The sequence below is a fragment of the Channa argus genome, chromosome 21 (assembly GCF_033026475.1).
Source record: "Channa argus isolate prfri chromosome 21, Channa argus male v1.0, whole genome shotgun sequence".
Lineage (NCBI taxonomy): Eukaryota > Metazoa > Chordata > Actinopteri > Anabantiformes > Channidae > Channa > Channa argus.
Window position 1 is genome coordinate 11,525,233 of NC_090217.1, and position 27,670 is coordinate 11,552,902.

At 42.7% G+C, this 27,670-nt stretch overlaps 1 protein-coding gene across 15 annotated transcripts in view; it reads right to left on the reverse strand.

Annotated features, from left to right (window-relative positions):
- foxp2 (forkhead box P2) overlaps positions 1–27,670 on the reverse strand; it is a 112,288-nt gene that overhangs the window by 32,612 nt on the left and 52,006 nt on the right. For 9 of the 15 annotated variants that reach the window (XM_067490168.1, XM_067490160.1, XM_067490161.1 and 6 more), the window contains 7 exons: positions 21,137–21,226; positions 20,713–20,745; positions 11,753–11,890; positions 10,104–10,193; positions 7,929–8,157; positions 6,478–6,763; positions 4,568–4,672 (listed from right to left, as the gene is read on the reverse strand). In XM_067490168.1, coding sequence (XP_067346269.1) covers positions 4,568–4,672; positions 6,478–6,763; positions 7,929–8,157; positions 10,104–10,193; positions 11,753–11,890; positions 20,713–20,745; positions 21,137–21,226 — 971 coding nt within the window. The remainder of the gene's footprint in view (positions 1–4,567; positions 4,673–6,477; positions 6,764–7,928; positions 8,158–10,103; positions 10,194–11,752; positions 11,891–20,712; positions 20,746–21,136; positions 21,227–27,670) is intronic. The other 6 variants (XM_067490167.1, XM_067490175.1, XM_067490172.1 and 3 more) reach the window with 2 other exon arrangements.

Here is a 27,670-nt window from a genome sequence, read left to right on the forward strand (position 1 = left end):
CGCAGGATGAGGGAACTAATGTTGCAAATACCCTTTTCATTTCACTGCCCATAATGCTATCTTATGCACTTGATGTATGGCGTGTGTCATGAATTACAGCTGCTTCGGAAGCACAGAGAAGGCTGCTCGCTGTCCCTGAAGATACCTCATTACATAAAAAAAAGAGGGGGAAAATTCTATTATTAAGTTTTCCTCTTATTGACAAGCAGCTTGCTTGCTATGTTTAGTCAGTGTATATGTGTTGGTGTGTAAAGGCCTCTTGACAGTCCCCAGCCCCCCCCCCCCCCTCCCCTACACACACACACACCTTCTACCACTGACCAGTTAGCAAGGTGATTACAGGCAGATTACTAGATGCATATATAAAATATTCAAATAGCAGCATGTCCTACTGCGCATTAATAATGCTACACAAAGAAAGGAGGAGGAGGATGGCAGAGACAGATGGGCAGACAGAAAACAATAATGAAAGAAGACCCTATTTATTATACGAAACAATGTATTTCTCTTGTCTCTAAACTATAAATGTCTTCTCTACTTACCACAAGTCCCTTTATTGTTATATTTCCCTGCAAACTCTTTACGCCTATGTGTTTTTGCTTTTCACCCATGTGACAAAATTGCCATTGCACTCTAGCTTTTTTCAGTTGTCTGTAATTGTGCCCAAACCTAAATTATCTTAAGGTGATAATGTAAATTACTACAAGGAAACAGAGACAACAACTTAACTGTAGCATCCGGGTGTAGCAATTTAAACTTAGGGGAGGAGGATACAGTACATGGGTCCCTGTCAGGCCTGGCTGGGTACTGTTTGTGTTTACGGTTCATGCCTCATTTTAGGGGAACATTGATTTCTGCCCTGAAGAGGGAATTATCCATGTGATAAAGGCCATGTGAGAACAGAGAAAAAAGGCTAAAGATGGAGATTGAGAAATGTAGCAAAGGTAAAGAAATCAAAGCAAATAACAGCAAACAAAGACACAAAGAGACTGACAAATGGAGATTGAGAGCGAGGGAGAGTGAGATATAGATGTTTTCATTGCCCAGATAAATTTCTTTTTATTGAATTCTGCAATTTTCCTTTTCTTAAAAAGAAGGGAACAAAACGTCTCTAAGGTTTTTCCCCACAGCTGTGTATATGAATATGTATAGGCCATCAACAACCACTAAGGGCCCAATAATAAATCTACTCAAGCCAACATATATGGATGATATGCTTCTACTAATTGTCTGTGCATATTATCAGGGGCTACAAAGGTCCCCTAAGGTCTATGTATGACACACTGACACCAGTCTAGTCAAGTTAATAAATACTGTACACACAAACACAAGAACCAGAAAAAGCATATGCACAGTCACATGAGGCTACTTGGTACTATACTTACTAGCATTCATAAACAAGCGCGCGCGCACACACACACACAAAATCACACACACTCCCCATGGTGTTGGTGCATAAGTAATATCCTCCGTTTTAAAGGTCTTGTCAAAGAGTGGTAGACATGCAGAGGGGAACTTAGCTATCCAGGGGCCAGGGGCCTGCCTGACTTCCTGCCTGCCTCCAAAGTGTGTGTATGTGTGTTCAGTATACAGACAAAGACACTTGGCTGCTGCCTTAGGGGGTTTAATTAGCAATGGGTTAGAGACACCAACGGTCAGGTTAGTGGCTGAGCTTGCCATTTTAACATGGTGCCTGCTCTACTGCCAGTAATAAGGAGAGCAGAGTGGTGACAGAGTGGAAAGTTAACTGTGTGTCTCTGTGTGTGTGTGTGTGTGTGTGTGTGTGTGTGAGCAAGAGTCTGTTTACATATAGATTGACACTATCTTACTGAGGGGGGAGGACACTGATTTAAAAGAGGCTATATGAGGTAAAAGGCCCATGTAACTGGGATAAGACTGGTATATGCTGGTAAAGAAACACCAATGGGTGCAGTGGAGTGCTCTGTACAACAACTGCAGTTAGGAAAAAGGAGCTTTCATAGAGACAAATATGGCTTCATAAAGATATACAAAGGATGTGAAATAGCTAAATGTTCAAGCATCAACTGCACTTTGTGTTTTTCATGTTAGGCTCCCCACAAAAATAGCTCCAGCACACTCACTAATAGAGTTAATGTTTTTTCCTCTGTTTCACATGTAACTAACACAAATACACACACACACCCACACACACACACACCCACCCACCCACCACTCAAGAAACATTCCCACTGATTTATTTCATTTTGAACTTCAGAGAGCTAATTCAGGGTGCCAGCCACCTCGGGGCTACCTTTTCCAGGTGAGAACGCTTAAAAGCACACTGAAGAGATATTAAATGCTGATCTTGACAAGTTTCTTCATGCAACAAAACAATAGATGACTAAACGTGTCACTGCCGCTGAGCTGAGCTCCTATACCAAGCTACAAGATGCCAGCTTGACTTGAGCACCCCCCACACCCGTAACCCACACCCAACTACCAACATCTAAACTGTCATCCAAATCTGACACCTGCTTCATGTAACCCCGTTTAAACTGTGTCTGTGTGTGTGTGCGCACGCATGCGTCGGTGTGTGTGTAGTCGACTGGCATCTCTAGAAACATAAAAGGACTCCCTGTGACACTGACAATCACTGCTCCAAGGCACGCCACCGAGCAGCCATCTTTGTTCTGATGACGAGCCTGCCTTCTTTTTGGTGTCTGTTTTCAAGTGCTGGCAGGGCTACAGTATAGAGCCAGCCTCTGACTCGCAGGGATGTGTGCGTCTGTGTGCTGGGGAACCGAGACAGTGTTCTGTTTTGTAGCAGCCAGTGTTCTAGCAAACGTTTTTACAAAAGCATCTGCCAACCTGTGCTCTCCCTTTCAAATTTGAAATCTACCTGTTTTCCTATTCTCTGTCTTTGTCACTCTTTGTCAGTTTGTTTTTACAACCATGCATCCTTTTGCACTGGCTTACCAGCTTACAGGATTCACAGGCACATCACTTCATACGCCGTATTTCTGCTCCTCACCTAAATAACCAGCTAAGCCACCTAGAAACAGTATCCTTAGAGCACACACAGAGTTACGTGCGTTTGCGTGTGAGCAGAGCGTACAGTGCAGAGAGGATAGACTGATGTCTTCTTTAAGTAAGTGTACTGAGGTGATAGGACAAGATATGAGAAAACCTGCTAATCCAATACAAGGTTGCCTTCTCACATACACACATCTGTTCCCAAGCTGCAAGGCAAGCTTTTCTATCTGGCTTAATGCGCATGTAGTCCAGGTCGGACAATGGACTGTACATAGAAAAATCTGTATTAATAAGAATAAGTCCTAAAATTATACTATATGATGCCAGGATTTGCTGTACCCTCCTCATGAAAACGGATATTGACAGTGACACGTACTGTATGTGGCACATTTTCCACAGGAATTAAACAAACACACTTGTAATATATATATATATATATTCACCTTTGATTCAATTAAACCCAATGCTGTCAACTGCGGTTCCTTTGAGTGTATTGTGTGCCTTGACAGAGTGTGAAAATGCAGCCTAATGTACTGTCTGGCTGTGTCTCTGAAACACTGGTAAACACCATGTTTATGACACTTTCATTTCACAGACACACCTTTGGTTTTAATTTATAAACTGCCGTAGAAGCTGTAGCAAACATCTGACCTAAATCCGACAGCAGATCTCCATGGGTGGACTACTTTTCTGTATAAATTTTTTTCCTGCTCTCTGCAACTTATTACAGTCACTACTGTAGAAAAATGCATAATTGAGAAAATACGCTCGAACAATGTCCTGATTTCAAGAGTTTATGTGAATTCACGTGGACATTTACTGCCCATGAAAAACACTCACCAGATCATTATTTCACAGTTAATTACAAATCTAATTAGAATATTCAAATTAAAGCTTTCCCTTTCTTTTCTTCTCTGTGTGAGAGCACGGAGCCAGGGAAAGAGTGATAATGAAAGAGAGAAGGAAAGAGTGAGAGAGCTCGAAAAAGAGTGAGAGAGAGAGACTCAGTGAGTGGCAATGTGATAACCTGTAATCGGCAGTGCTGCAAACACCTTCTTCCTTTGATGTCCCCCAACTAACATCCTGGCAACAAAGCCGGCCAATTACAAATGAGCTAATTAACTAAATTGTTGATGGAGCATGAAGAGTTCATTCGCTCTGGTGCCTGCACCATGACAACAGTGAATGGGGGCCTTTGTTGTGGAGGTAAGTGTGCGGCCGTGCGAGTTGCCATTAGCTTTTGACGCTTTTCACAAACCTATCAGGCCCCTCCATGCCAGGAAGGAGATTTGTTATGGATCAGAGTTGGTTTGAATCCTGCACCGCTAGAGCTGAACCCTGTCAACTGGCTGTCTGGAAGGTCAAAATGTGCTCTTTGAAAGGTAGTGATGTCTTCTTTCTTTGCCTACTCTGTACCCACAGAGAGAAGGTGCTGTAGTGTAGGGTATAACGTCTGTGTTTTACAGTAATATAGATATCAGCTTTTTGCGTGCATACGCTCACTCGGTATTAACAGAAGAATCCAACAACAGCTCGAGTATAAGATCTGTGTGAGGACAATGCATGTTCTTACTTCAAAAACTGTCCGAAGTCCTCGCAGATGTTCTCACAGCCAGGCCATTTGCACACACCATGACCATAAAGGGGGTGGGTTCCTCCACTTTCTTCATGTAGTGTACTGGACAACAAAAAAAAGGAAAAAAAAAAACACAAAAATAAATAAGGAAGCAAAGAGGAAGACTAGAGTGAGGATGAGGATGGAGGAGATTAAGAAAGGGACATGGAATTTGCAAAAGATTTGAAGTTTGTGTACAGGCAGTAAAAGGTCAAAAGGTCAGCAAATTGTTTAATAACAAAGACTAAATAGGTGAGATGGAATAAAAGGCAACCGTAAAAATATACTGACAGACAGATTGAGATGGAAGCAACAAAACTCAAGATGAATAATTCAACATATGCTGTATGTATGCATATATATACATTCAATCAGCATATATGATGACTACATGCAATTGCAATAACATTCAAAATAGTAAAGGATAGTGTCTGAGGAATTAAAGTTCAGTTTGCATCCTCTATGGAAATCTACATTAGAGTGAGCTGTAGCTTTGTCTTCACCACAGCCACCATCCCATCTTGTAAAGCTATTAAAGGGAGGAAGGGTGAAGGCTCTCAAGTAAACATTAAAAATCCTGACAGCCATATAATTTTCATCAGGAGATTAATACTGTGTGTAACTTATGTTCTTTGAGGACAAGGGGAGTAGGGGTTCTGCGCCGTTTTTCAAATGGCACCCAAATAAGTTACGACCCTGCCTAGACAGCACATCCTATTAAAGATGACAGTTTAACCTTTAGGCTTGGCAGTGGTGTGTGCATCTCTCTGTGCGTGAAAATGTGAGTAAGAGTGTGTTGTGTTGCGTATTCGCACGTTTGTCTGCCTATAGGTTATGTCTGTGCCGATTTGTGTGTGGTCGATGACGATGTGCACACATGCCTGTGTGTGTGGCCCATGAATAGTGCCGGCAAAGCTCACCCACTGTTTTACAGAGGGGGTTTCCCCACATCGATCTATGGCATGTTAGTAAGCAGTGCTCCTGACAATACTCGTTGTTCGATCATTATAAGACACCACACACCCCTCGGGACACAGACACATGAAAAGTCTTTTTTTTCCCCCCTCTCCCCACCACTCTTTTTCTTTCTGTCTCCCTTCTAAAGATATCTTTTTCAAACCTCCTTTTAGTAGTGCTGGAGAGATAGCATCTACTTTAAACCAATTACACAGCACTTCCACCTCCAGTGTGAGTCTCTAGCAAGAATCCCCACACACACACACACACACACACACACACACACACCTACCATAAGTCCTTATTATAATATCGCCCAAGAAAAGCCTTTGAATAATGCATGGGCCAGATAGGCAGATATGTGAACAGTCAGTGTTTTGGTGCTGGGTGCATTTATAAAAGACGCCATCACAAGGATAAACATCCTGGAAACGCCACTCAAGGCATCACATATTCTGTTTACATGACAAGCAAGCAAGGAAGAAAAAAAAGAGAGAAAGCACTAAATACTTAATGTACAAGGAGGTTACCTTGTCTTGCTGCCAGAGAGGCTTGTTGTAAGTGTGCCTGCCTGCATGGCTTCCTCTCCCTGCTTTTGATATCTGTGTGTAAGCTAAGTGCGTTCAATGGCACACGTAGTCTCCTGGGAGAACAAGGCTCTTATTTTTTGAATATTATAAAGACGCTAATAAACTATTGAACAAATAAACAAAACATGATTTTTCCCTGTAGTAGCAATTCTGTTATTTTAAACAAGGACAGAAACTCTAAACGCGAGTGCATAGCTAACACAACAGCCTTGTGTGATGGGTAACAAACATGCCTGAGTAAACTTTTTATCTTCTTTGCTTTGTTCCCCCTCGGTGCTGTATCAGGGAGGAAAGAGGGGGGTGACATTTAAATAGCTTTACCTCTCTCGCTCCCTTTCCCGTTCCCTTTCCCTCTCTCTTCTGTGGTTGAGGGTAGGGGACTGTCCGTTGGCGATGGAATGGTGAGAAATAGGCGGTGATGCTTTGGCGGGATTGGAGGAGGAGGTAGTTGAAGAACAGTTGTTGGTGGAAAGGTCTAAACCGCCACCACCCGCACCGGTGCCAGTGCCACTGCTGCTGTGTTTGATGCCGTTGTCCTCCATGCCGTGACCGCCACCTCCGGTCACATCCTTCCACAACTGCTGCAGCTCTGCGGGACTCAGGCCAGCTGAGCAAATCAACAGAGAAAGAAAGGAGAGTGAGTACAGTAAAACCTGTTTGATGAGTAGGAGAAGGACAAGAAAAGGTAAAAGGGAATCAAGTTAATGTAAACACTATATTGTACCAATAAAGCTGTGTAACTAGATGCAAACCTAGGATTCAGTGTCACACCAAAGCTGAATTATAAACACTACACATTCTATTCACAGCTTCAGGAGTTGTGTGAAAGCTGCATGACTCCAGGCCCTGCCCTCCGTAAGTGAATATGATCCTGTGTCACCCAAATCTGAACTAATTCTGCAATGATCAATTAAGGTTAGACAGTGATATCACCTGTTTACTGGCTTATGTAGTCATCACTCACACAATATTTGTGTGTTTTCAAAGAGCAAGAACTATAAAACATTGATTGGAAATGTGCACATGCTGCATATGAGACAAACAAGCTTCGTCTGTTGCTTGTTTTTAGCTTGGCAACTAATTATGCAATAGTCATTCCTTTGATTTCCCTCTAACATCTCCATGCCTGTTGTTGTTCGCCATTTTGGAGGTAAACAAAAAAACATAGGTGTTTATTTGGCTCAGGAGGAGAAAATGGAGCTTACTCTGCTCTCTCGCTGTTATATGTGTCTTTATTTTTATTTATTTCCCTGACTCCTCTCCTGCCTTTCAGTGAAGGCAGTAAACAACAACAATAACTAGGGAAGGGGGGGGGGGGTAGAAACAGAGTATGTAAAAACAACAAACATAGACAATGCAGAGCTGAGAGGGAACAGAGGTAGAACAGAGGTAGAAAGAAAAAAAGCCATAAGCAGACAGGAAAGAGAGAGGAAGAATAGAAGACTAAACAAAATGATTGTGTGGACAGTTAGGGACAAAGTGGATGGTAGAAGAGCATACCAATGAAGTGAAAGCAGACAGACAGACATACTTAAAGATAACACAGAGGAGACATGTGCATACCAATGAGAAACACAAAAGACAGGCAAGATGGAAAGACAGAAGAAGAGTAAGAGGCAAGATGGAAGGGGCAATAAAAGACAAAAACACACCTGCAGATGAAACACAGGAAGCATGTGACTACTTCTGTTGTAAGTCACATGCTCAGCATCAGCACGACCACATGCCACACTTTCTTTCTACCTATTCCTCCCATTCCCTCCTCCTCCTACCTGGTGGGGGCAGGGTCTGTCCGGGCAGAGCGGCTTGGCCGGGAGCGGGCCCGGGCAGCGAGAGCAGGCCCTGCCGCTGCATGTTGAGCAGGTGCTGTTGCTGCTGGAGCTGCTGCATCTGCAGGAGCTGCTGCTGGAAGACGAGCTGCTGGGCGGCCAGCTGCTGCTGCTGCTGCTGCTGCTGCTGCTGTTGCTGCTGCTGCTGCTGCTGCTGCTGTTGGTGCTGTTGCTATAGAGAGGAGGTCGACGAAGAGAAGAGAAAGAGGAAGAGCGGAGAAGGAGAGGAGGGAGGGAAAAATTACAGACAAATTAAGAACTAAGAGAGAGGGAGAGAACAGACAAGACAGAGCAGTGTTTGTGCTGTGTGTGTATGTGAGTATGGAGAGTCTCCACTCACTCGCCTCTGCTGTGACCTTAACTACACCTCTCTGCCTCTTCTTCTGCCTCTCTGCACACTCTCCTTTTTCTGCCTGTGCTCACTTAGTCTCCACTCCTGTTTTTGGGCTGTACCACAGTATTGTTACCTTCTCTCTCTCACACAAACACACACGCACAAAACGCTGTGCTGATAGACCAGCTCTCAAGCCTGTCAATGTATGTGCCTTGCGATTGTGTATGATACTAAGCCTCTGGTATAATCCCCCATCCCACACCCCCCTCCACCACCCTTGATAGTTAATTGTCTCGCCTTCTCTGATGGTCTGTTACAGCTTATGTGGCCAGAGGGAGCTGGCAGAATGAGAAATTTACAGCATCACGTGCAAACAAATGCAAACACACACACACACACCACATCCCCATCCTTCAGCCCTCTTTCTGCTCTCCTCGCTGCCTCACAGAGTTGTTTATCACTGGGCCAGACAGGCAATTGCGTAAGCCCTGTGCAAAACAACAACAAAAACAACAACAAAAGAAAAACATCAAACTCAGTCACCGTGAAAAAACAGGCAGGGAGTGAAATTTAGAGGAAGACAAAAGCTTTGGATTGAGCTGCCATACCACTTGGTCTATTTTAAATTACACACATCCCTGTGGTTAATTTAACACACACATTGTAACACACACACACACAAAGAACACGCAGGTAATAATTGGCTACAGTATATCTGCATATCTTCAGTCTTTGTATTGATTTGTCATTTTAATGTTTTTGTTGCTTCTTAGTATATACATGTGTATGTGCAAACAGCATGTCATGGTAAAATGTTTCTGTATGTTTATATCATAGTGGACCTGGAAAGGCATAGAGGTGGAGGGAAATTGGTGGGGAGGGGGGTAAAACTTGTGATGCGCTCACTGGAAAACAGGCTGCATAATGGAGTGATGGAGGGAGGAGGTTTGCTCCCCCTATACGCCCCCACCCTGCCTCAAGAGAAATAAGGGAGCAATTTCTATTCCATATTTGATGGCGGGGCCCCTGAAAAACTCTATTCACAGATCCAAACAGAAACAAAGCCGCCGGGAGGTCAGTTGCAGCTTCCTGTAGGGGCAGCATAATGGGCTGCTTGAGGAGTCACTGAGAGGTGTAACACACAGGCACAGAAAAAAAGGAGGACAGTGTGTGTTTATGTGATACTCTTTTTTCTGATCAATTTAACTGCTTCCACACATGCAGTGTTGTCTGGAAGTGGCTGGGTTACCCAAATGTGGCTAAGGTTGTCGTGCTCATCTCCACTTCTCTGATAGCCAAGAGAATGAAACAGAGCCACGTCTGTCGAGCCTCTGCCTGTCACTGTGATTTATGAGCGTTATAGGCTGTAACTTTAACGGTGGTGCGTGTGTTTGTACGGCCACAAAGAGAGTTCATTAACGAGTTTGAGCCTGGACCCTCTGTCTATGGTTTTCTTTCAATAGATGAGTAAGTGTTTGTATGCATGCTGTTAGTGAAAGAGTGTTTTATTAAGCTTAGTTCCTGAGTCTTCCTATGCATGAAGTAGCAGTGTATGTATGTGTTACTGGGATAAATTTGGCCACTTACATTTGTTTATTTCAAAACAAGCAGTGTAATAGAGTTTTGAATGAAGAAACAAAGAGACCTATGAACTTTGGAGTTGTGCAGTTACTCGTCAAATTGTTTAAACTGTCAATCCATCTTTCTTGTATAGATTCTTTCAATACATGTTAATGTGTGTAAAAACCACAAGTGGCGTAGACACGTGTATGTGGTGCTCCTACCTCTTTAACCTGTTTGCCAGGGTGTTGCTGCTGAAGAAGCTGAAGATGAAGCTGTTCCTGTTGTTTCTTATAAAACTCCTGCAGGTGTTGCTGCACACACACACACACACACACACACACACACACACACACAAACACAAAGGCAGGGGGAGAAGAGAGGAATGAGTAAATACATATTTATCCAGGCACACATAAGTTCACAAATTGCCTTTAACATTACCCTAAACAACCTCATAACATTTAGACACTATGACATCAGTTTCTTTTCAGTGTTCTAAATCATAAAGCTCGGCTATTTTGGGGGCTTGTGTAACTAATTCTAATTGATTTAAAACCCTCCAAGTACAACGAACCCCTTAGAATTAACAAGATATATTCTCTTAATATCACCAAGTTCAACTACAGCTGCAATTCACATGCTGGTTATGTAAAAATTGTGGCACACATGATAGCTTCCAAGGCTTTTGTATACTTGCTGTCTTTTACCGTTTTCTCCATATGGACTTTTAATAGTCCTAAAGCTCCGTAGGGGGCAACAATTCATCATAGTAACTATGCTTTGGCTGCCAGAGTGCTCTGACTTCCTCCCAAATAAACAGAAAAAACCCTCCCAGGAACAGGTTCACTACATAGAAGTTTTCCCTTTAACACACTGATTGTGACAGCAATTTAAAAGATGACTTCAGTTTTTCAATTTCTGGTGAACTTAACCAGGCTATTTAGCCTAATGGAAAAGCTCATGATGCAGGCCACTGGAATGCATGGTGCAGTTATTAGCAAATTACCACAGACCTACTGTATCTAAAAGATTTAACAGGCACTAATATTAAGGCAAACAAGTCACTTAATGAACATAAAGCAACAACAAAACTTACACTATTGTACAAACACACATAAAAGCGATACGTTTTAAGTGCTATTACTTCTTTGTAAAATCAAAAAGCAGTGCAAAAGCAAACTGTACTCAAATCTACAGTCTGAGCGCTCTTAATGAAGTGGAATCATCAGAATGACTGACAATCTTAATTAAACAATTCTCTTTGCCTTAATCAAATCTGAGAATGAGAAATGCATTTCAACTCTGACACGAGCTGTGCCACCGTGTGCTTTCTCAAGCTGATTCCAAATATTACATCATTCATCACCTATCATTCAGCTTGTAGTGCTCAGCCCAACTGTGCCCTACTCTCTTAGTCCCTGATGGATGCTTGTCAGGGAATTGAACCAGCAACACACTGGAGACAGTTAATTAGAGGTGACATGAACAAGTACGTCAATTTTCAGTAAGCGTGTCAAGGACGCTGGGCTGTGGTGAGCTGGAGTGAGTGACTGGTGCTTCTGATACACTGGAACAGCAGTGAATTGGGGATGTTTGGGGGCATTACTGTGTTTAGTGCACAAATAACAAAAGATATTGGCAAATAACAGTGTTTTAGGGTTTAGTTTAGGAAAAAACAAGGTGTAGGTAGTGATGTCCAATACTAGTGTTATCTACAGTATACCAGCATATTAGTGATGGGGCATGTCTTGAATCAAGTCCTGCGTGCGCCTGCATGTGTCACTGTGTTTGTTTCTAAATATTTGTCTAGGTGTGTTTGCATTTAAGTGAGGGAGAGTGTGTGTGTATGTGTGTGTTTGTGTGTGTGTACCTGCTGCAGCATGACAGCCTGCTGCTGCTGGAGCAAGGCCTGGAGCTGCTGGGGGGAAAGCACCTGCTGCTGGAGGATCTGCTGCATCTGTTGCGGCGTTATCACCTGGGGACTCATCATGGCCACTGACACTGGAACCTGGACAGGGAGAACGACAGAGAAGAGGGTAGATTGAGCAGAAATATTGGTGAAGAAGTAAAAGGGGAGAGACCGACAAGCAATAAGAGGATATGAGTGAAAAGGATGAGACCATGAGTAAAAACAAGGAGTAAAAAATAGAGCATCGGAGAACTGCGTCAGGCCGAATGCCACGGATCTACTGGGAGTGTGGTAATTGGTGACTGAGAGGTAGGCAGAGCAGGCCTCCAATGGCCGTGACGCTTGGCAGCCTAGAGGAGATGCTGAAGGACAGATGGGTGCTGTGCCTTTGTGTTGCTCGTCTTATTTTTCTGCTTCCACTCTACTGGGAATAGTAAGGGATTTAAATAGACATAGACCTTAATTAGCAGGACCCTTGAACTCCCCCACTTTAACATGCCTATCAGTGCTGCTATTCTAAAAACAGTGTGAAAATGCAAAACTCTAAAGTTGATTAAAACTACACTGATGAAGTGGACACATGGCAGGCACAATCAGCATGATGTGGTGGGTTGTTGCTGGGGGGCTGGGGGGTTAATACCAGCAATTTCTAATGCTGGAAGAGAGGGAAATATATAACTGGGACTTTTGCTTTACTAGATGCCTTCTGCAGTGAACACATTTTTCAAGTTTTACATTCTCAAAAAAGTGTTTCTTGCTCTCTGCTGACGCATCATTTATAGATGATTATCATTAAAAATACGAGCTGTCAAACTGCAATACCAAAGCAAAACAAAGACACAACCTGCATTTCTGCCATATTCTTCTAAAGCAGCAGTGCAATCAACTTCTGAGGCAGCAGATGAGTAGAAATAAGATATGTTTGGTCTTTGATGGTGTGCTTGCATTCTAACAATGAAGTGTAAGTCATATTACGCAGTTTCAACTCCTCATGGCTGCTTAGAAATTTAGCAACTTTTGTATAGCGATGATGTCACGTCTGAATTTTGTTTACTTTTTAGTTATAAAAAAATATCAACATGAGTGGAAGCATTTCTATCAAGTGCAACTACACAATTGTTCATTAGTTGATTATCCTGGAGTGACAAAGACACACACACTTAACTACATTGATTGAAGTGACTTAAATCACCTTTTCCTTTCCCATATGACCTTTAAATGTAATGCAATCAGCTTGAACACAAAACAGTGTGATGTTTCTAGCACAACAATGCACAAGTAACTTTTTAGGATATTGCATCTTGTCAACAAACTTGTACTATAACACAATTAATATATCAACACGCAGTAACAGCTTCAGTGACGTTGATTGCAGCAGTGTTTGGCATAAAGCTGCCGTGACAGTAGCTAGCCTATATGGTGTGTCAAGGGGCCAATAAGACATCCCTGTCCTCATCGCCAGCTAATCAAGCTGCCTTGATTACTTTCCATGTATGTCTCTCCTACGTCCCTCCTTCTCTCTCTCTCTCTCTGTCAGACCTTGACACGTCCTTGTTTAGCTCTCCTCTCCTCAGTGCCTACCCCCCACCCCAGGTTTTCCCCCCTCTTTGATTAGCCGAGACATTTGCATGGTCACTACACATTTTTCATTTTAGAAGTCATTATGCATTAGTGGCTCCTGATCGCCCGCCTTGACTAATCCTGATGAACTGAAAATCACAGCTGAAGGTCAACTTCCAGCCAGCCCTGCTGCACATTCATATTCATATTCAAACAAATCCTGCCTCCATTGTTCATTAGGGTCTTAGAGAGAAGGGACTCCATCTAAGGTGGAAGAGGTGGAGGAGGAGGAGGATGTTGTGGTACATGTCTTTTCTTCTCCAGAACGTTCAATGCAAACGCGCAAAAAGAAAATGCATTCACAATAAGCAAGGTGCTGAACAAAAGCCGTCAAAAGTTGCAAATTAAACCGTTCGTCTGTAATTATGCAAATGCTGTGCTTACACCTTCAATGTTATTAACCCTTAAAGGTACATTTGCTTGGTAAGTAATTACCCCCACAGTCACTCCTGGTTTTGTGTTGGATGCCATGACAATACGACGAGTGCAGCTGAGAAACAACATGAGAGATGCACTCATTAAGACTATTAATTGGATGCTGGCTCAAAGACGTTTTGCTTCACAAAAGGGATGCAGTCTTAGACATGCAGGATTTAACACAAATGTATGCACATGCATGTATAAAGTGAAATTAAAAATTCATTCTACATTGTAGTTCAAACTGCTTTTCCTTTGTAAGTGGTGAAAAATACGTATTCACCCTCAGATACTTGTAAATTAATAATGCAGACTTTCAGCAGCAATGAACAAAACTAAACAAGACATGACCATAGAAGAGCAGGGAAAATAAAAAAAAACACACAAAAAAAAAAACAGCAAACAACCAGGTTCTGAAATTGGGATGTTCCTTTTACACTTTTATTAGCTTTTTAAAGACGTAATAGGTGATAATCATCTTCATTTCACCACTGCTCCAAACAAAAAGATGGAAAGGGAGAAAAAAAGACAAGAGACAGAAAGAAAGGGGAGAAAAGGCACTGGCCCACGTCCATTGTGAAGTGCAGCACAATGCTAATTCCAGCATTTAACTGCATGCTTTTCTGCTTGACGTATCAGAGGCTCCAAGATGAAAGCAGATAAGTAATTGCTCTCCTGGTTCTTATTCTTCACTGACAACCCATAAATTTAATTTTACACACACGTTCATTTACATTTTCGAGTATATGACATGATAATTGCAGGAATATAACACCTCCATTCTGCAGGATACTGCACGAGGGCTTGATTGACGTGAGCAGTGAATTGAAAGGAACAGGAGGCTGAATTGCCTCTGCTAGAAAGGATTTTGCCACGAAGGGATAAAATTAATGAGCATTTACTAGACGATGGCAGTGGCGTAAACATCCACACACAGTGAATAGACTATCGTAGAAGAGAAGCCATGATATCCAATTGGACTGTGCCTCTGTTTCTCTGTAATCCAAAAGGATAGATTTCCTGTAGTCATGCACAAAAATTATTAATGGGATTTATTAAATCATATGAAATTAGCTGTAACTGATGTGGCCACTGGGGACCTTAATAACAGAAAATGTGCCTCTCCTGTTTTTAATAGTGCAAAATTGTATGGAAAACTGTAGCTTGCAACTGACTTCTGAACAAGTAATTTGAATGTTACCCCTGCTTAACATACATCTGTAAGAAAGATGTTTGTTTTGAGCCATGCCCACCATTTGAACTCATATTTGTTTATGTCCCCTGTCTTAATGATGAGCTGTACTGACATGAACTTTGAAATCATGTGGTTTGCCCTCAAAGTTGGAGAGCAAAAACAAAGGACCTTTAAATTGGCTCCTGATGTGAAAACACTGGTGGGGGCCTCACCAGAACAAGCACATCATTACACCACTCTTGTGACACCCACAGCCTGTAACCAGCCTCGCCAGTGCCTCACAAAAGGTCAAGATCTTCTCCAGAGAGCTACGGCATCCTTTCCAAATGCTGGCACCCAAGTCTGTTTCGTTATGTTTGATTTACTGTAACTGGGCATTCTGGCATGAAATGCAAAACACCGCTTCCCTGATGTATGCTGCTTGCTGGCTGGCTAACACAGCTGTCTGCCTCCAACTATGCAGACCAAAAGACAAATGCACTTCCAGCAATTACACCCACTCCACACTATGGTGCTTTATCTTTACAGCAATGGGTTTTTATTAGTGAACTCAAATTACCTAAAGCTGGAGATAAGTGGTGTATCAGGGTTCAAACTTAAACAATTAAACTCCAGCAGATATGAATTCCTTTTATTTGATTTCCTTCCATACAATTCACTTAGCACTAATAAGTGGGGTGAAGGGTGGGGGGAGGTAACATGTTGGTCATAAACATTGTGCAGTCACCAAACATGGGGCTGTTATCAATGACTTCAGTGGTTGTTCCTGCAGTACTGGACAGGGGTCTGAGCAGTGCTACAGACACCAGCTAAGATAAATGCAATGAGAAATGGATGGTATGGTAATTACTGTGGATCCTTGGCAGACAGAGTCACTGCTAATTAAGCCACTAGCTTCATTTGACACACAGAACGAAATAGATAAAAAAAAGTGAGAAACCTCTCCACTCCTCCCCACACCCCACATCCACGATCCACTATTTCATCTCCTCTGCATCCCAGGGGGTGCAGGGCCCAAACTCAGACCCCCCTTGTTGCTCGTGGACTTAACCTCTAAACTCCCTTTTAGCTTACACTGCTCATTTAATAGCCAATTACTGCCAAATGTGGCCAAACGATTATTGATAGCTGGGACTCTCTGCTTGAGGACCACCACAGCTCCAGGGCAGCTGGCCTGGAGAGTGCCTCACTCTCTGAACTTCAAGTGCGTGCATGTGTATTTACTGTGCGCCTCTGCATATATATTAGCTTCACTCACTCAAATGTGTCATATTTTCATCTTAGAGAATCAATACTCTGAGACTGTCAGGACTAAAGCTAAGTAGATTACTAAATATTTTCCTGAATCAATTTCCATAGCAGTTTGGCAGCAGTGCATGGGAAGCACAATTTATCATAACATAAAGACCCATCATGTAAAAGCCTCTAATAAAAAGCCAGAGGAGACTGGAATAGGCTTACCACAATTTCCATATTGATTTATCTCTGCATGCAGATAGTCATCGATTAAGCCTCTTGAAAGTAGTTTACACCAGAGTAGTTGTGTGACACACCATGTGCACATTGTTTGTCTCATTATCAGTACAAATTGTCAAACCTTTATCATTACACTGGCACAATTCACTCTCGGCTTATGCCTCCTGCAGGTGTACATATTTCAAGAGCAAATGGGAGGGAGAGAGACTTTTTAAATAAAAAGTGGAGAGAGCAGAGTGCAGAAATAAAAAGAAAGTGAGAGGGGAGTGTGAGAGTGTGAGATTGTTGGGGGGGTTGACTCGTCCCTCTGATGTTGCAGGTAATATGGCCTCCACTGGATCAACCTCTTCATCAGTGACACACAGTAAATTACAAGTGCTTCAAGCTGCTCAGTCAATTATAGTTCATCACTTGGAAAGGCTTTCCCCCTCAACACTGGGGCCCAGGCGTATCAGATCTGCCGGTTAGGATCCAATTAACACCCTGGCCAGAATCATCTGATTGCATGTGTAAGGGCTGGTATAACCCGTTTATTGCACCCATGTATCTTCTGTCACAAGGTAAATTTGTTGCTGCTACATCAAAGGTCTGAGCTACTTTTTTTTAATCCCTCCCTCCCTCTCACTTTCTCTTGATCCCCCAAACTCAGCTACCTTGCCTTGGGGTTGCATTTCAGCTTCTTTTGCATCACAATGATGAACCTGCTCTGTCCTCGCAATTTAGCAATCTTGTCCTTTAGGTGTTGTAAATGCAGGAAAAAAGAAGAGGTGGGTAGGCAGATGGGGAGCGAAAAAAAAAATCTTGTTTTCTGGTTACAAAAGCAGTAACGGTAAAGCAGTAAAGGGTGTTTGACTTAAAATGTGCTGACGTTTTTCTTCTTCTCTGTCAGAGTCAACATAAGTTTTCCTCATGAATAACATAGTATTTTCTTTCTCTCTTTTTTCCCTTTGCAGTGATAATTTTCTCTATTTTCGGATCCAACCAGAGGGGATGCAGTGGAAAGATATATTCATAAATGTAAATGTGAAATACCATCCTTTAGCCACGCATGCTGGAGTCAGCTAACCTATACTCAAGCCTAGCGTCGCAGCCCTTTTCCCTGCATGTGTATGTGTGTGTGTTCCGGATGAAAGCAAATAAGCAGATGAGTGCTGCTATCGCAATGATATTGGGTCAGTGGTGAGACATGTGGACCTGACCTTTAAAAGTGTGACACTTCCTAGGATGGCCCACTGCTCACATAGTCAGTGTGACTCGTTTGTGCAGGAAACTGTGGAACTTGCAGAAAACAGGGCTAAATCAACTTCACTTCCCATCCATAAACCAGCCATAAAACCTTAAATATTTTCATTCATACTTAGAGCGGAGCATTGCACAGATGGGACTGATGTTATTAGTCTTGTAAAATGGTATTCGCAGCTTGACAGTGTTAGTGTTAAGGGGCAGAGCCGCAGATGCTCGGGGTAAGCTTTCAGGTTTTAGGGCCGAGAAGTACCTTAACACTGTCAAGCCCGCATGAGACAGGGTTAGCAGGTCATTCTAGGTGTTTTTATGTGTCATCTGACACAGAGATAATGGCTGTGTAATACAGAGAGCCTCGGGATGACAGGTTTGAAGGAGATATGCTAAAGTAGTTGGGTGCATTTGGGTCACCTGTTTATTCTCTGCAATGACCAATACTGTTCCTTCAACCCAGATGTTAAGGTTCTCCAAGTTTGCCTCTGTCCTAGCCCAATTCAGTCACTAACTAACAAGACTTCCACATAGTCATTTCTAGCCAAGCACGAACTTTAAGTTAAGTCTCGGTGTGCTTACGTTCTTGTATGAGTGCAGCATGTGTGTAGATGCATTATGTACGTGTGTGCAAATGAAACAACTGTCACATTCATGGGCCACTATAATCCCCTCCGCCTCTCCTTGTCCACGTTTCTTTATTTGTATTTCAAATGTCAGTGTATAAATGCCTTTTGGGGGGGGGGGGGGGTTGCCACAGAGGAGAGGACAGTGAGGGGAAAGAGGAACAGAATAGAATGGAGCACAGACGAGAGGGTGTTGTGTGCCTTGGGAGAGCCGTGTAAGCAGCATGGTGGAGGCAGGGGGATTTACAGGGAGAAATAGGTGTTTATTGAGTGCTCCCGTGGGCTTACTGTGTAATAATAGACCTGTCACATTACGCAAATGTGGAGAAGCAGCATGTGTGTGTGTGTGTGTTTGTATGTGTGTTTGTGGGACTGTTTTCTTACGTGTGTGTGTGCGTGTGTGTGCGAGAATGCCAGAGTTGCCTGCCTCCGCATCATCAACTCCTGAGAAGCAGCAAAGAGTGAGCGGATAGAATTAGTCAGGCGAGAGCCTTTGGCTGTTAATACGCGTAATTAAAACTGCAAGCTGAGGCACTTAGATGCTTGTGTACTAAATAATTTACATGCCATGATCTATGGATCATTTCCCCTCTCTTAAATACCAAAGAAGGGTGAACAACACGAAAAAAGACTGGCAGAGGATTTATCAGTATCTGTGCCATAAGCAGGATGTCATGCTAATATTAATCCTTTTCCCACTTTCTACTGCAATAATCATACAAGAGGATCAATTTGCGTGATTCCTCTGGTGGAAAACATGTAGCCTGATTGCAATTGACTCTTATCAAGCCATGAAGCTAATAAAATATTGTACTATAGCGACCTTTGTGGCATCATAATCCAGGTAAATAATGCAGCTTTATTGGGTAAACACCCTCAAGACAAGAATAAAAGAAAAAGAATTATGGTACTGACAAGAGGGAGGAAATAGAACAATAAGAATAGCAAAACAAGGCTTTTTAATCAAGTAAGAGTTTTTCCTACTTTATACTGATATTTGCACAATGGAGTATTACAGCTAAAATGTCATATGAAATGAGCAGATCCAAGGGCACACAGCAGCACACTGCAACTGTAGAAATGATCATAAACCAGAATGCACGGAGGCCTGTTTGTGGTGGTGTGTATCACTGGAAGAGCCAGCGGTGCCTCTCCTACGATGCTGCGCATGAAGACTTTTTGGAACAAAGAGGTGAGGATGTTAATAAAGGCTGGATCAACAGATGGATTAGTTGGGAGCTGAGGACAGGGTGATCGGCAGGCCCCACGATTCTTATTGATTCATATCACCAACCTGAAGAAAAAATGGTGTCAGCAAATGTAAATATTTACCATCTGCTGGTATTATTAGAAGCAAGGGGCTTGGACAAGGGCTGAAGTTATCATGCACCCACACTACTCTCATTCAATATTGTTCCTCCTGTCATGTATGTATTATAGTTGGTAGCTATGCAGGCATTTATAGATCAGGATCCCATTTGTTTGAATCTTTTCACTTTGGCATATGGAACTTCACACAGAGGAGGTTCAATGGTCCTCAATGATAAGCTACATCATGTTAAATATATATTTTTTCGTCACCCCTAACAACAACAAAACAACGTGCTGAAATAAATAAACGTGTATAAATGTTCTTGATCGATTTGGTTGAATCATTTCAGTCCCGAAGCACGACTGACTCTCTTCCAACCTTATCTCTACACCAGTACGTAATTAGGTACACGGGGATGTGACTCCAATTGAAGGTGTCGCCATTGTTAGACTGTGAAAATATCAACGGGCGAGGTTACCTAATTTCCCTGTCATTAATAAAATAATCAGAGCAATGGTAAACCATTGATCCTTGATAGTACTTATTAGCACAGTGGAGGGCATCGTTTAACCCAACTTTAATTTCAAATGGCGAAAAACAAATAAACTACAAAAAAAAAATACAAATATAAGAAACACGAGAGTAGATGTCAAGGGGCCTTGCATCATTTGAAGTAGATAAACCAAATAACTGTCTTGTTGACTTGAAAGAGTAGAATGAAAAGAGTGTGAGAAAAATCTTAACACTGCGAGGAAAGACGAATGCAGGGAATGTGCTAATGTGTCCTGTATATATGAGAGAGCTTGGTGTCAGTGTGCATCTGCTTGTGTGTGTATGTATATGTGCATGTGTTTGTGTGTGTGTGCGTGCACGCATATGTGTACAACTGTGACCTTTTTCCAAATCACAGAGAGCGGAAATAGACAGCTCTATGAATCAATAAGGTAAATTAGCGTAGAAGAGTGGCGATGACAGGCAGGTAAAATTAGCTGTCTGTGTAACACACTAGTCAGGCTGACATGTCTTTCAAATAATAACTAACCTCTGGATGTTCCATGTCAACAACACTGTGGATCTAGGGTAGAAAAGGATACATATCAAAGATGTCCTCCAATTTATCACCTTACTGTATAACCGTATGTCACTTTAGTAGCATTAATTATTATCCCGCTTGATGGACAATTTGCACCAAATGCTTTTGGAACATTAAATGCTTAAAATGGACAAATGGCCTGCGGATGAAACTTTTATTTGAGTTCTGTCTCTGTTCATTTTTTTATAATTTTTTTTGTATCTATGTGCCTCTTAGCTTCCTGGGGAATGGCTTGTCCAGCTTTAGGATTCCAATGACAGGTCTGAGGATTGCGTTGGCAAACCAAACACACTTGTGGAACAGAGGAAATCTTCTTTTCAGAGGAGCATGTATTATGGATGGACTTAAGAGATTAGACTGGGAGCTGCTTTACCTGCAGTGGACGCTGCTTGTCCTGGCTCTTTGGAGATTTCAGGCCACTGCCTGGCTGCTGCAAGAGTAATTGCCTCGCTGCTTGTAGGGCCTGGACAGAAAATAACACAAGACAAAAGGCAGCGTGAAAAAAAGGAGAAAGAAATAGGAAAAAGGGAGGGAGGAAAAGAGACACTGAAAATAAACTGTTAGATTCCTTGAAGCTGACAGCAGTGATAATTCACATTTGCAGGGATGAAACAGTCATCTTTGACTGAAAATCCTGTCAAACATCACCTGGTATTTTCCACAGCACATTCTGACATGGATAGCACTACATGGGAGATGGGCTTTAGTAACAATTCACAGAGCTGTGATCAAGGATAAATATAGTTTGTCTAGAGCACCCCGAAAGAGAGGATGGAGAGGGCGGTGGGCTGAAAAAAAAGTCAGAGCGTCAGTAGAATTGACCTGTCTAGTGTGTGCTCAACTGAAATACCCACTTCTCTCTGCAAATTACTACCACATTTGCATATTCATAATATCAATTTGAAGTAGAGGCAGCACCATGTGAAGTGTCCCTGGGAGCTGTAATTAAAGTTGACAAAATCAACATCAGATTACATTTAGAGTGAATTAACTAGCAGCCCAGGTTTTACACTATGCATTAAGAGTGCTTATGAGCAGAGGCTGTGTGATGGATAGACAGAAAGATGGATAGATAGAAAAAAAGACAGGCCGTCCTGATGAAATTACTTCACAGCTGTTTACACATAGTATGAATTAGAAAAATCATATTTGTAAATTGTAAAATTTGTTATCAACACCCTTTGATGTGTTTGCCAGACATTGAGATGATAACAATCAGAGAGGCTGGGATGTGGCGTAATTTATTTCTCTAGGGTTTGATGGGATTACAGATCCCCCCCACCCCCTGCCTGGTTGTGTGTACTGAAGGCGTGCAACGAGCGAGCTCCAGCTTCACAGGTACGGTGGCAGCTGGCCTAGCAGCTTCACTCCCATTCTTCAAGAGCACATGGATGAAAGAGTCTGGCAGACAAGAACATTGTGCACAGCTGCTACTACTGCTGCTGCTCCACACATCCGTGTTGCTTGTATTCTTTAGGCCCATGAGCATCAAGTGGGAGAGGAGTGGGAAAAAACACACTTACACACTCAAACACACACACAAACACACACATCAACAACAACTTCACAAGTGTTTCTGTTTTTGATGAAAAAAGAACAGGACGAGTAGGTGGAGAAGCAAGAAGTAAGAAAAAAATAAATAAAACTCAGATGGAGAGTGACACTTCTTCAGGAATCATGGGTGCTCATTTTATTTTCTGGCACTTGCCAGTATCCATGACAACAGCTGCCTTGACAGGGCGTACATATGGCGCTGCTCTGCCAGCTGGTGGGAACAATGTTTGAACTAGTACATTGAGAGCCTGAGCAAACAAGAGGAAAAGACAGGAGAGAGAGGGTGAGAGAGTGAGGCACCGAAAAAAAAAATGAGAGCGGAGGAAAAAAAAAGTAACCACGTCTTAACCCCTCAGGGAACGTAGCCACCCCCTGATCAATTATGAAAAGACAGAGCTGGGGAGAGCTTGGAGAGGTGGTGATGGTGCTTGGGGGTGGGGGTGGGTGGTTGTCTGTCTGTCTACTCAAGAGGAGCCAGGCTTTCTGAACTGAAGTAAACAAACACATTATACCGGCACTGGGTCCTAACTGCATTGATCCGTCTCCTTGGTAAGAGGAACCAAGTCGCCATCAGCTTGTGTGTGTGTTTGTGTGTGAGAGTGTGTGTGTACACACTATGACATCTCTAAGCAAAGCCATGGCCCTTCTTCACAACATGCATACAGCACAAGCAAAAAGTTGCTTGTAGCACACAGTACAAACAAGTAAGTAGGCACACAGTAGGAGCCTTGTTGTTTGTGGACTTTTCCAAATTAATGACAAATCAAACATTGCTTGACTTAGGCTTCCTTTTGCTGAACGCACAAGACAAAACAAATTCCTTGAATGCAGCCAAGCACTTTGCTAATTAAAACACTACACCTAATTAATCTCGCCGTGATTGGTGAATCAAAGTAATTATAAGGCTTATTGAGTCCTGCACACAGTAGTTAGCAGGAAGGCTGCTTGATGAGAGCAGCCCAAGGTAGATGTCAGGAAGAAATGTGTATCCATGTGTGAATCAATAATGACTCGCTGTGTTATAACCAAAGTCAAGAGAGCCACTCGATATATTACACACGGTCAAGAGTACAAAGAAAGATGTTTTTCACTGCACTTCCAATATCTATGCCAGGTAAATATCGAGGGAGGTGCAGCTATGAGAGGTGACGCAGAGGGGTGAAGCAGACAGATCAACTACACCAGGCTTATTAGAAAAGAAGTCTGCTCAGACTGCATAAAGAGTCCTTCTCCAAACATAACACAGACCTTATCAACACCAGCCAAACTTTTCCAGAGTGGTTTGTCATGCCTGAAACTGTCTGTCACCTCTTGCGTGGAAGTGGGGTTAGCCACTTTTCTGAGAGTCTGTGACGATGTAGACGGTAAGGGAGAGAAAAAAAAGAATAAAAAAAAAAGTCCTGTCCCCTTACTTTCCCTTGCTCTGAGTATTCACCCATTACAGTAAAAAGCACCAATTTGAGCCACCCACTTCCCACTCCACATAGATGGCAAGCTGAAGCCCATCTCAAAGCACAAAAAGCACCGAATGCCAAGGAAAGTCATCAAAAGTTTGCTGAAGAGCTGCTGCAGTGGACAAAAACACAGACGAGTGTAGACACACCATCTATTTAACCTAGGTTGCTATGCATGAAAAAATGACATCCCCAGTCTATTAATGCACACATTGTATAAACAGCACAATGTGACACATTCTTCAGAATGAGAGAGCAAGCCAGACAGAGAGAGGGAGAGAGAAGAGCCAGGCCCTGCTATATAAATAACAAGGCACTCAGAGGCATATTTGATGTTGATATCCATCACTGAGGTTGGAAAAGAGGAAAAAATCAAGAGGAGGGAAAATAACACACAGAGCGACCAAGACCGCGACACAGGGATCCTTATGAAAATAAGATTCAGCCCAAATGGATCTGGTGTAATTGGTTTCAGATAGTGAAGTCAGGAGAAAGGCGATACAGGCACCTATTATGCGAAACGGACGGAGAAACAAGAATGTTTACACAGGCATTCCTCTGCTACATTAATAGGCATGCAGAGATCACTGGAGAGGCAGAAAAGGAGAGAGTGAGAAGAGACTGACAGAGAGGGGAAGAGAGAGGTGAAAGGAAAAAAAAACATACCAGCTATCCATTCATCCCTCCCCCCTTATCCTCTTCTCCCTCAGCCCCAGTGTTTAGAGTCTACAGAGAACACCTATCACAATGCACCTTTGTTAGGAGCATGCAAAGATCTTAAACAAGCATGAAATACATTAGTAGGCCCTGCAATACCAAGCAAAACCATTACAATCTCCAGATTGCTTATTGCATGTGCTGGTGGGGGATATGAGCAAAAAAATAAATAATAAAAAAAGCCTTTCTCTAGCAATGTCACTCTTTCAAATCCACTTGGAGACCGCACGATATGCAGCCATGACATTGGAATTGGATACATCTGAGAGGCTGTGACATTGTGTTTGGACAGCGCAGATCACTTCATGGCTCAGGTCACGTTGGGAGTTGTTGTTATTAGGGGATATAGCAGATATTGGAGTGATGACACAGGTATGAAATAAGCTGCCCTCAACAGGTATGTCTTCACACCGCCGTGGCCTCTACTGGGTAATTCCATGTTCCAGAAAGTAGTTGTAAACACAGTGTGACAATTGTTGATCAATAAGAAGTGGGTTGCATCATGATAGCACAGTCTTTTTGTGGTGTGCATTACAGATGTTTTGTGTGCATGCATGTGTGTGTTTGTGAAAGGGCTGCTGTTCAACACTAGGCTGTCGGCCAGAACAACTCTGGTCGTGCTGACAGCTTTGACAACTCCCACACACAGACTGGTGCGTGCATAAGCACATACACACACATAGCACTGCATCAGGCTTATCTATCCTCACTTCCAGGAAACACAGACACAGAAGGTGGGGGGAGTGCAAAAAATAAAAAAAAAATAAAAAAAAAATGAAAAAAGTGTGACAATTTATCAAGCTGGAAGGAGTCGCATGCCACAGAAAACAAGGCACAAACAGTTTAAGCTGAACAAACAAACATGGCTGATTGGACTGAGGCTGCTGGCCCGCTGGCAGGGGAGATATGCGCTGACACACCACACCAAAATATTTACACCCTATCTTTTTATATAAGTGGATTCAGGGCAGATGGATGGATGGATACGGATTTGGAGGGGCTGGCTGGAGAGGATAGACAAATGAGAAGAGAGGGAGAGAAGGATAAGATGTCCCATACAATGTCTGAATACAAAAGTGGGGCCTGAGTTTGTGAAAACAAGCAAAGTGCGAACGGGGAACTCTGTCGGACCAGTAGAGGCCCTAAACAGGCTTCACGCTAGAATAGAAACAATGCAGCTGGATTGTGTTGAGATTACAGAAGCTGTCCTGAAACGGAAGTCAGTCACACAGCTGAGAGTAAAGTGTGCGTCTATATTAGAGCTGAATTCACATCTTTCTAATGAACTGGGAAAGGTGGTGCCGAGAAAAGAACGGCACGTAATTACTGACGACGTTGAATACTCACTCGTAAATGAATGCAGTGGTTGTTCGAGGTGTCTGCTACTGGATCCATTCACTTTAAATAACTTGAACACAGACTCTTGTCTTTTCATAAAGGTCAAAACTGGTGATGAAACACTGGTACTTCAAGAATGGCTGCAGATTCGGTTCTCCCATTAGTATTGCAAAGCCCAGAACACAATGCAAGCCTCGATTCATCTGGGCCAAAATGAATGTCTTATAAAGCCCTAACAGAATGCTATGGGTGATTTCTCAGATGGTGCTTCTACGAGAAACTAAAAAGAAAGAAACTAGGAAGAAAGAAAGAAGGGAGAAAAGGAGAATTTGGAAAGTATGTAGGAGTAATGAGCATTTTAATGTATGACTCAATAAATCAACAGTGTGCAGTGAACAAGGGAGGGAGACGAAGAAAAGGAGGGAGAGGTCCATGGAGAATCTGCTTGGGCCTCAAGATGGAGGTAAAGCTATCCAGCAGAACAATGGGCTTCTGTGTCCCACTCTGCTATCTCTAAGTATTTAAGCTACTTCAGCTTCCCTTTCTACATATAAAGTGTTTCATCTAAAAACTTGACCAAACGGTCTTTTTGCTCATTTGTTGTGTTGGTCTCAGGTAGCTAAGCTTGCATATTGATCGCTTGCTCTCCTAAACTCCTTCTCACCTCTTTGCTGCACTTTGAATTCAACTCAACTTCTTTCTCCTTCCCCCTCCCTTCCTCGCCCCACATGCTCATATCACATTATTCATTTCTTCCTCACATCTTTCTGTCTTGCTTCCCCCTCTCTCCCACGTCTCTCACCCCTTGTTTATTGATTCTCAAGATTAAGAATTCCTAGGGTGGAGGATTGTAACACACAAGCATCAAATTATTTTGGGGGTGTGCTTATTTGCCTTTCCCTTGCATCTATTTGGCCTGTGTCTGTAGACAATTATGCCTACCCAGCCGCAGACTCAGGTGCTAATAATGAAGGACAAATAGAATCATATGTGTAAACTTCCCCCACTGATGAAAATTTATATTAACTTTCTGCCACAGTAAACAGAGCTGCATAGCTACACCCTCCCGGGAGGATTGACGAGATGAATTTGCTCGCTCCTTCCCCAGGAAGAAAGCTTGTGTAGGAGAGAGTGGTGGTGCTAGGAGGGGCCAGGTGGTGGGCGGTGAGTGGGGGTCTAGCTCCATTGTGTAACCTCACACTTATTTTTTCACTAACAAAGACAAAACACTCATCTGTTTTGCCCATCACAAATTAAGTGTGTGTGTTTATGTCTGTGAGAGGGAGTTGAAGAGTGTGAATGCACCAATATGTATGTGTCTGCTGAGTGGCCGGGAGCCTGCGCCAGCAATAACAGAGAGCACGGCCTGCTGTCGCTCACTACGACTGCTTACGCTCGCTAACATGCCACCTCCTGCTGTTATCACCATGGATATTCTGTGCAAATACAATAATGTATCTGTTCTAGCAAAGGAAGGGCAATTGTTTTCAGCCATTTAAACACTGAACCCCCCCAAACTGAGGTGGAATTTGAAATAAAACTGCCTTTTTACGCATTTTGACCATTTTTTTAAATTAGGTTTGAATGTTGGGAGAAGTGCCCATATTTATTTCCAAAATAAAGTAACCTTAGATGTGCCTAACAAATCTCATACCTGCTTCAGCTCTCACTGCATCTTCTCTATGCTTCATCATTAATGAAATTCAATTTACCCCCACTTCCTCCACTCTCTGTCTCTGCTGGTGGATTTTGCGAAGTCTTTACTATGACCTGTGCTGTATTACGTACAGATAAGGTGACAGCAGGCCCATTCAGCCACGGTTTTTATCTCCTGCTGCTTTTAG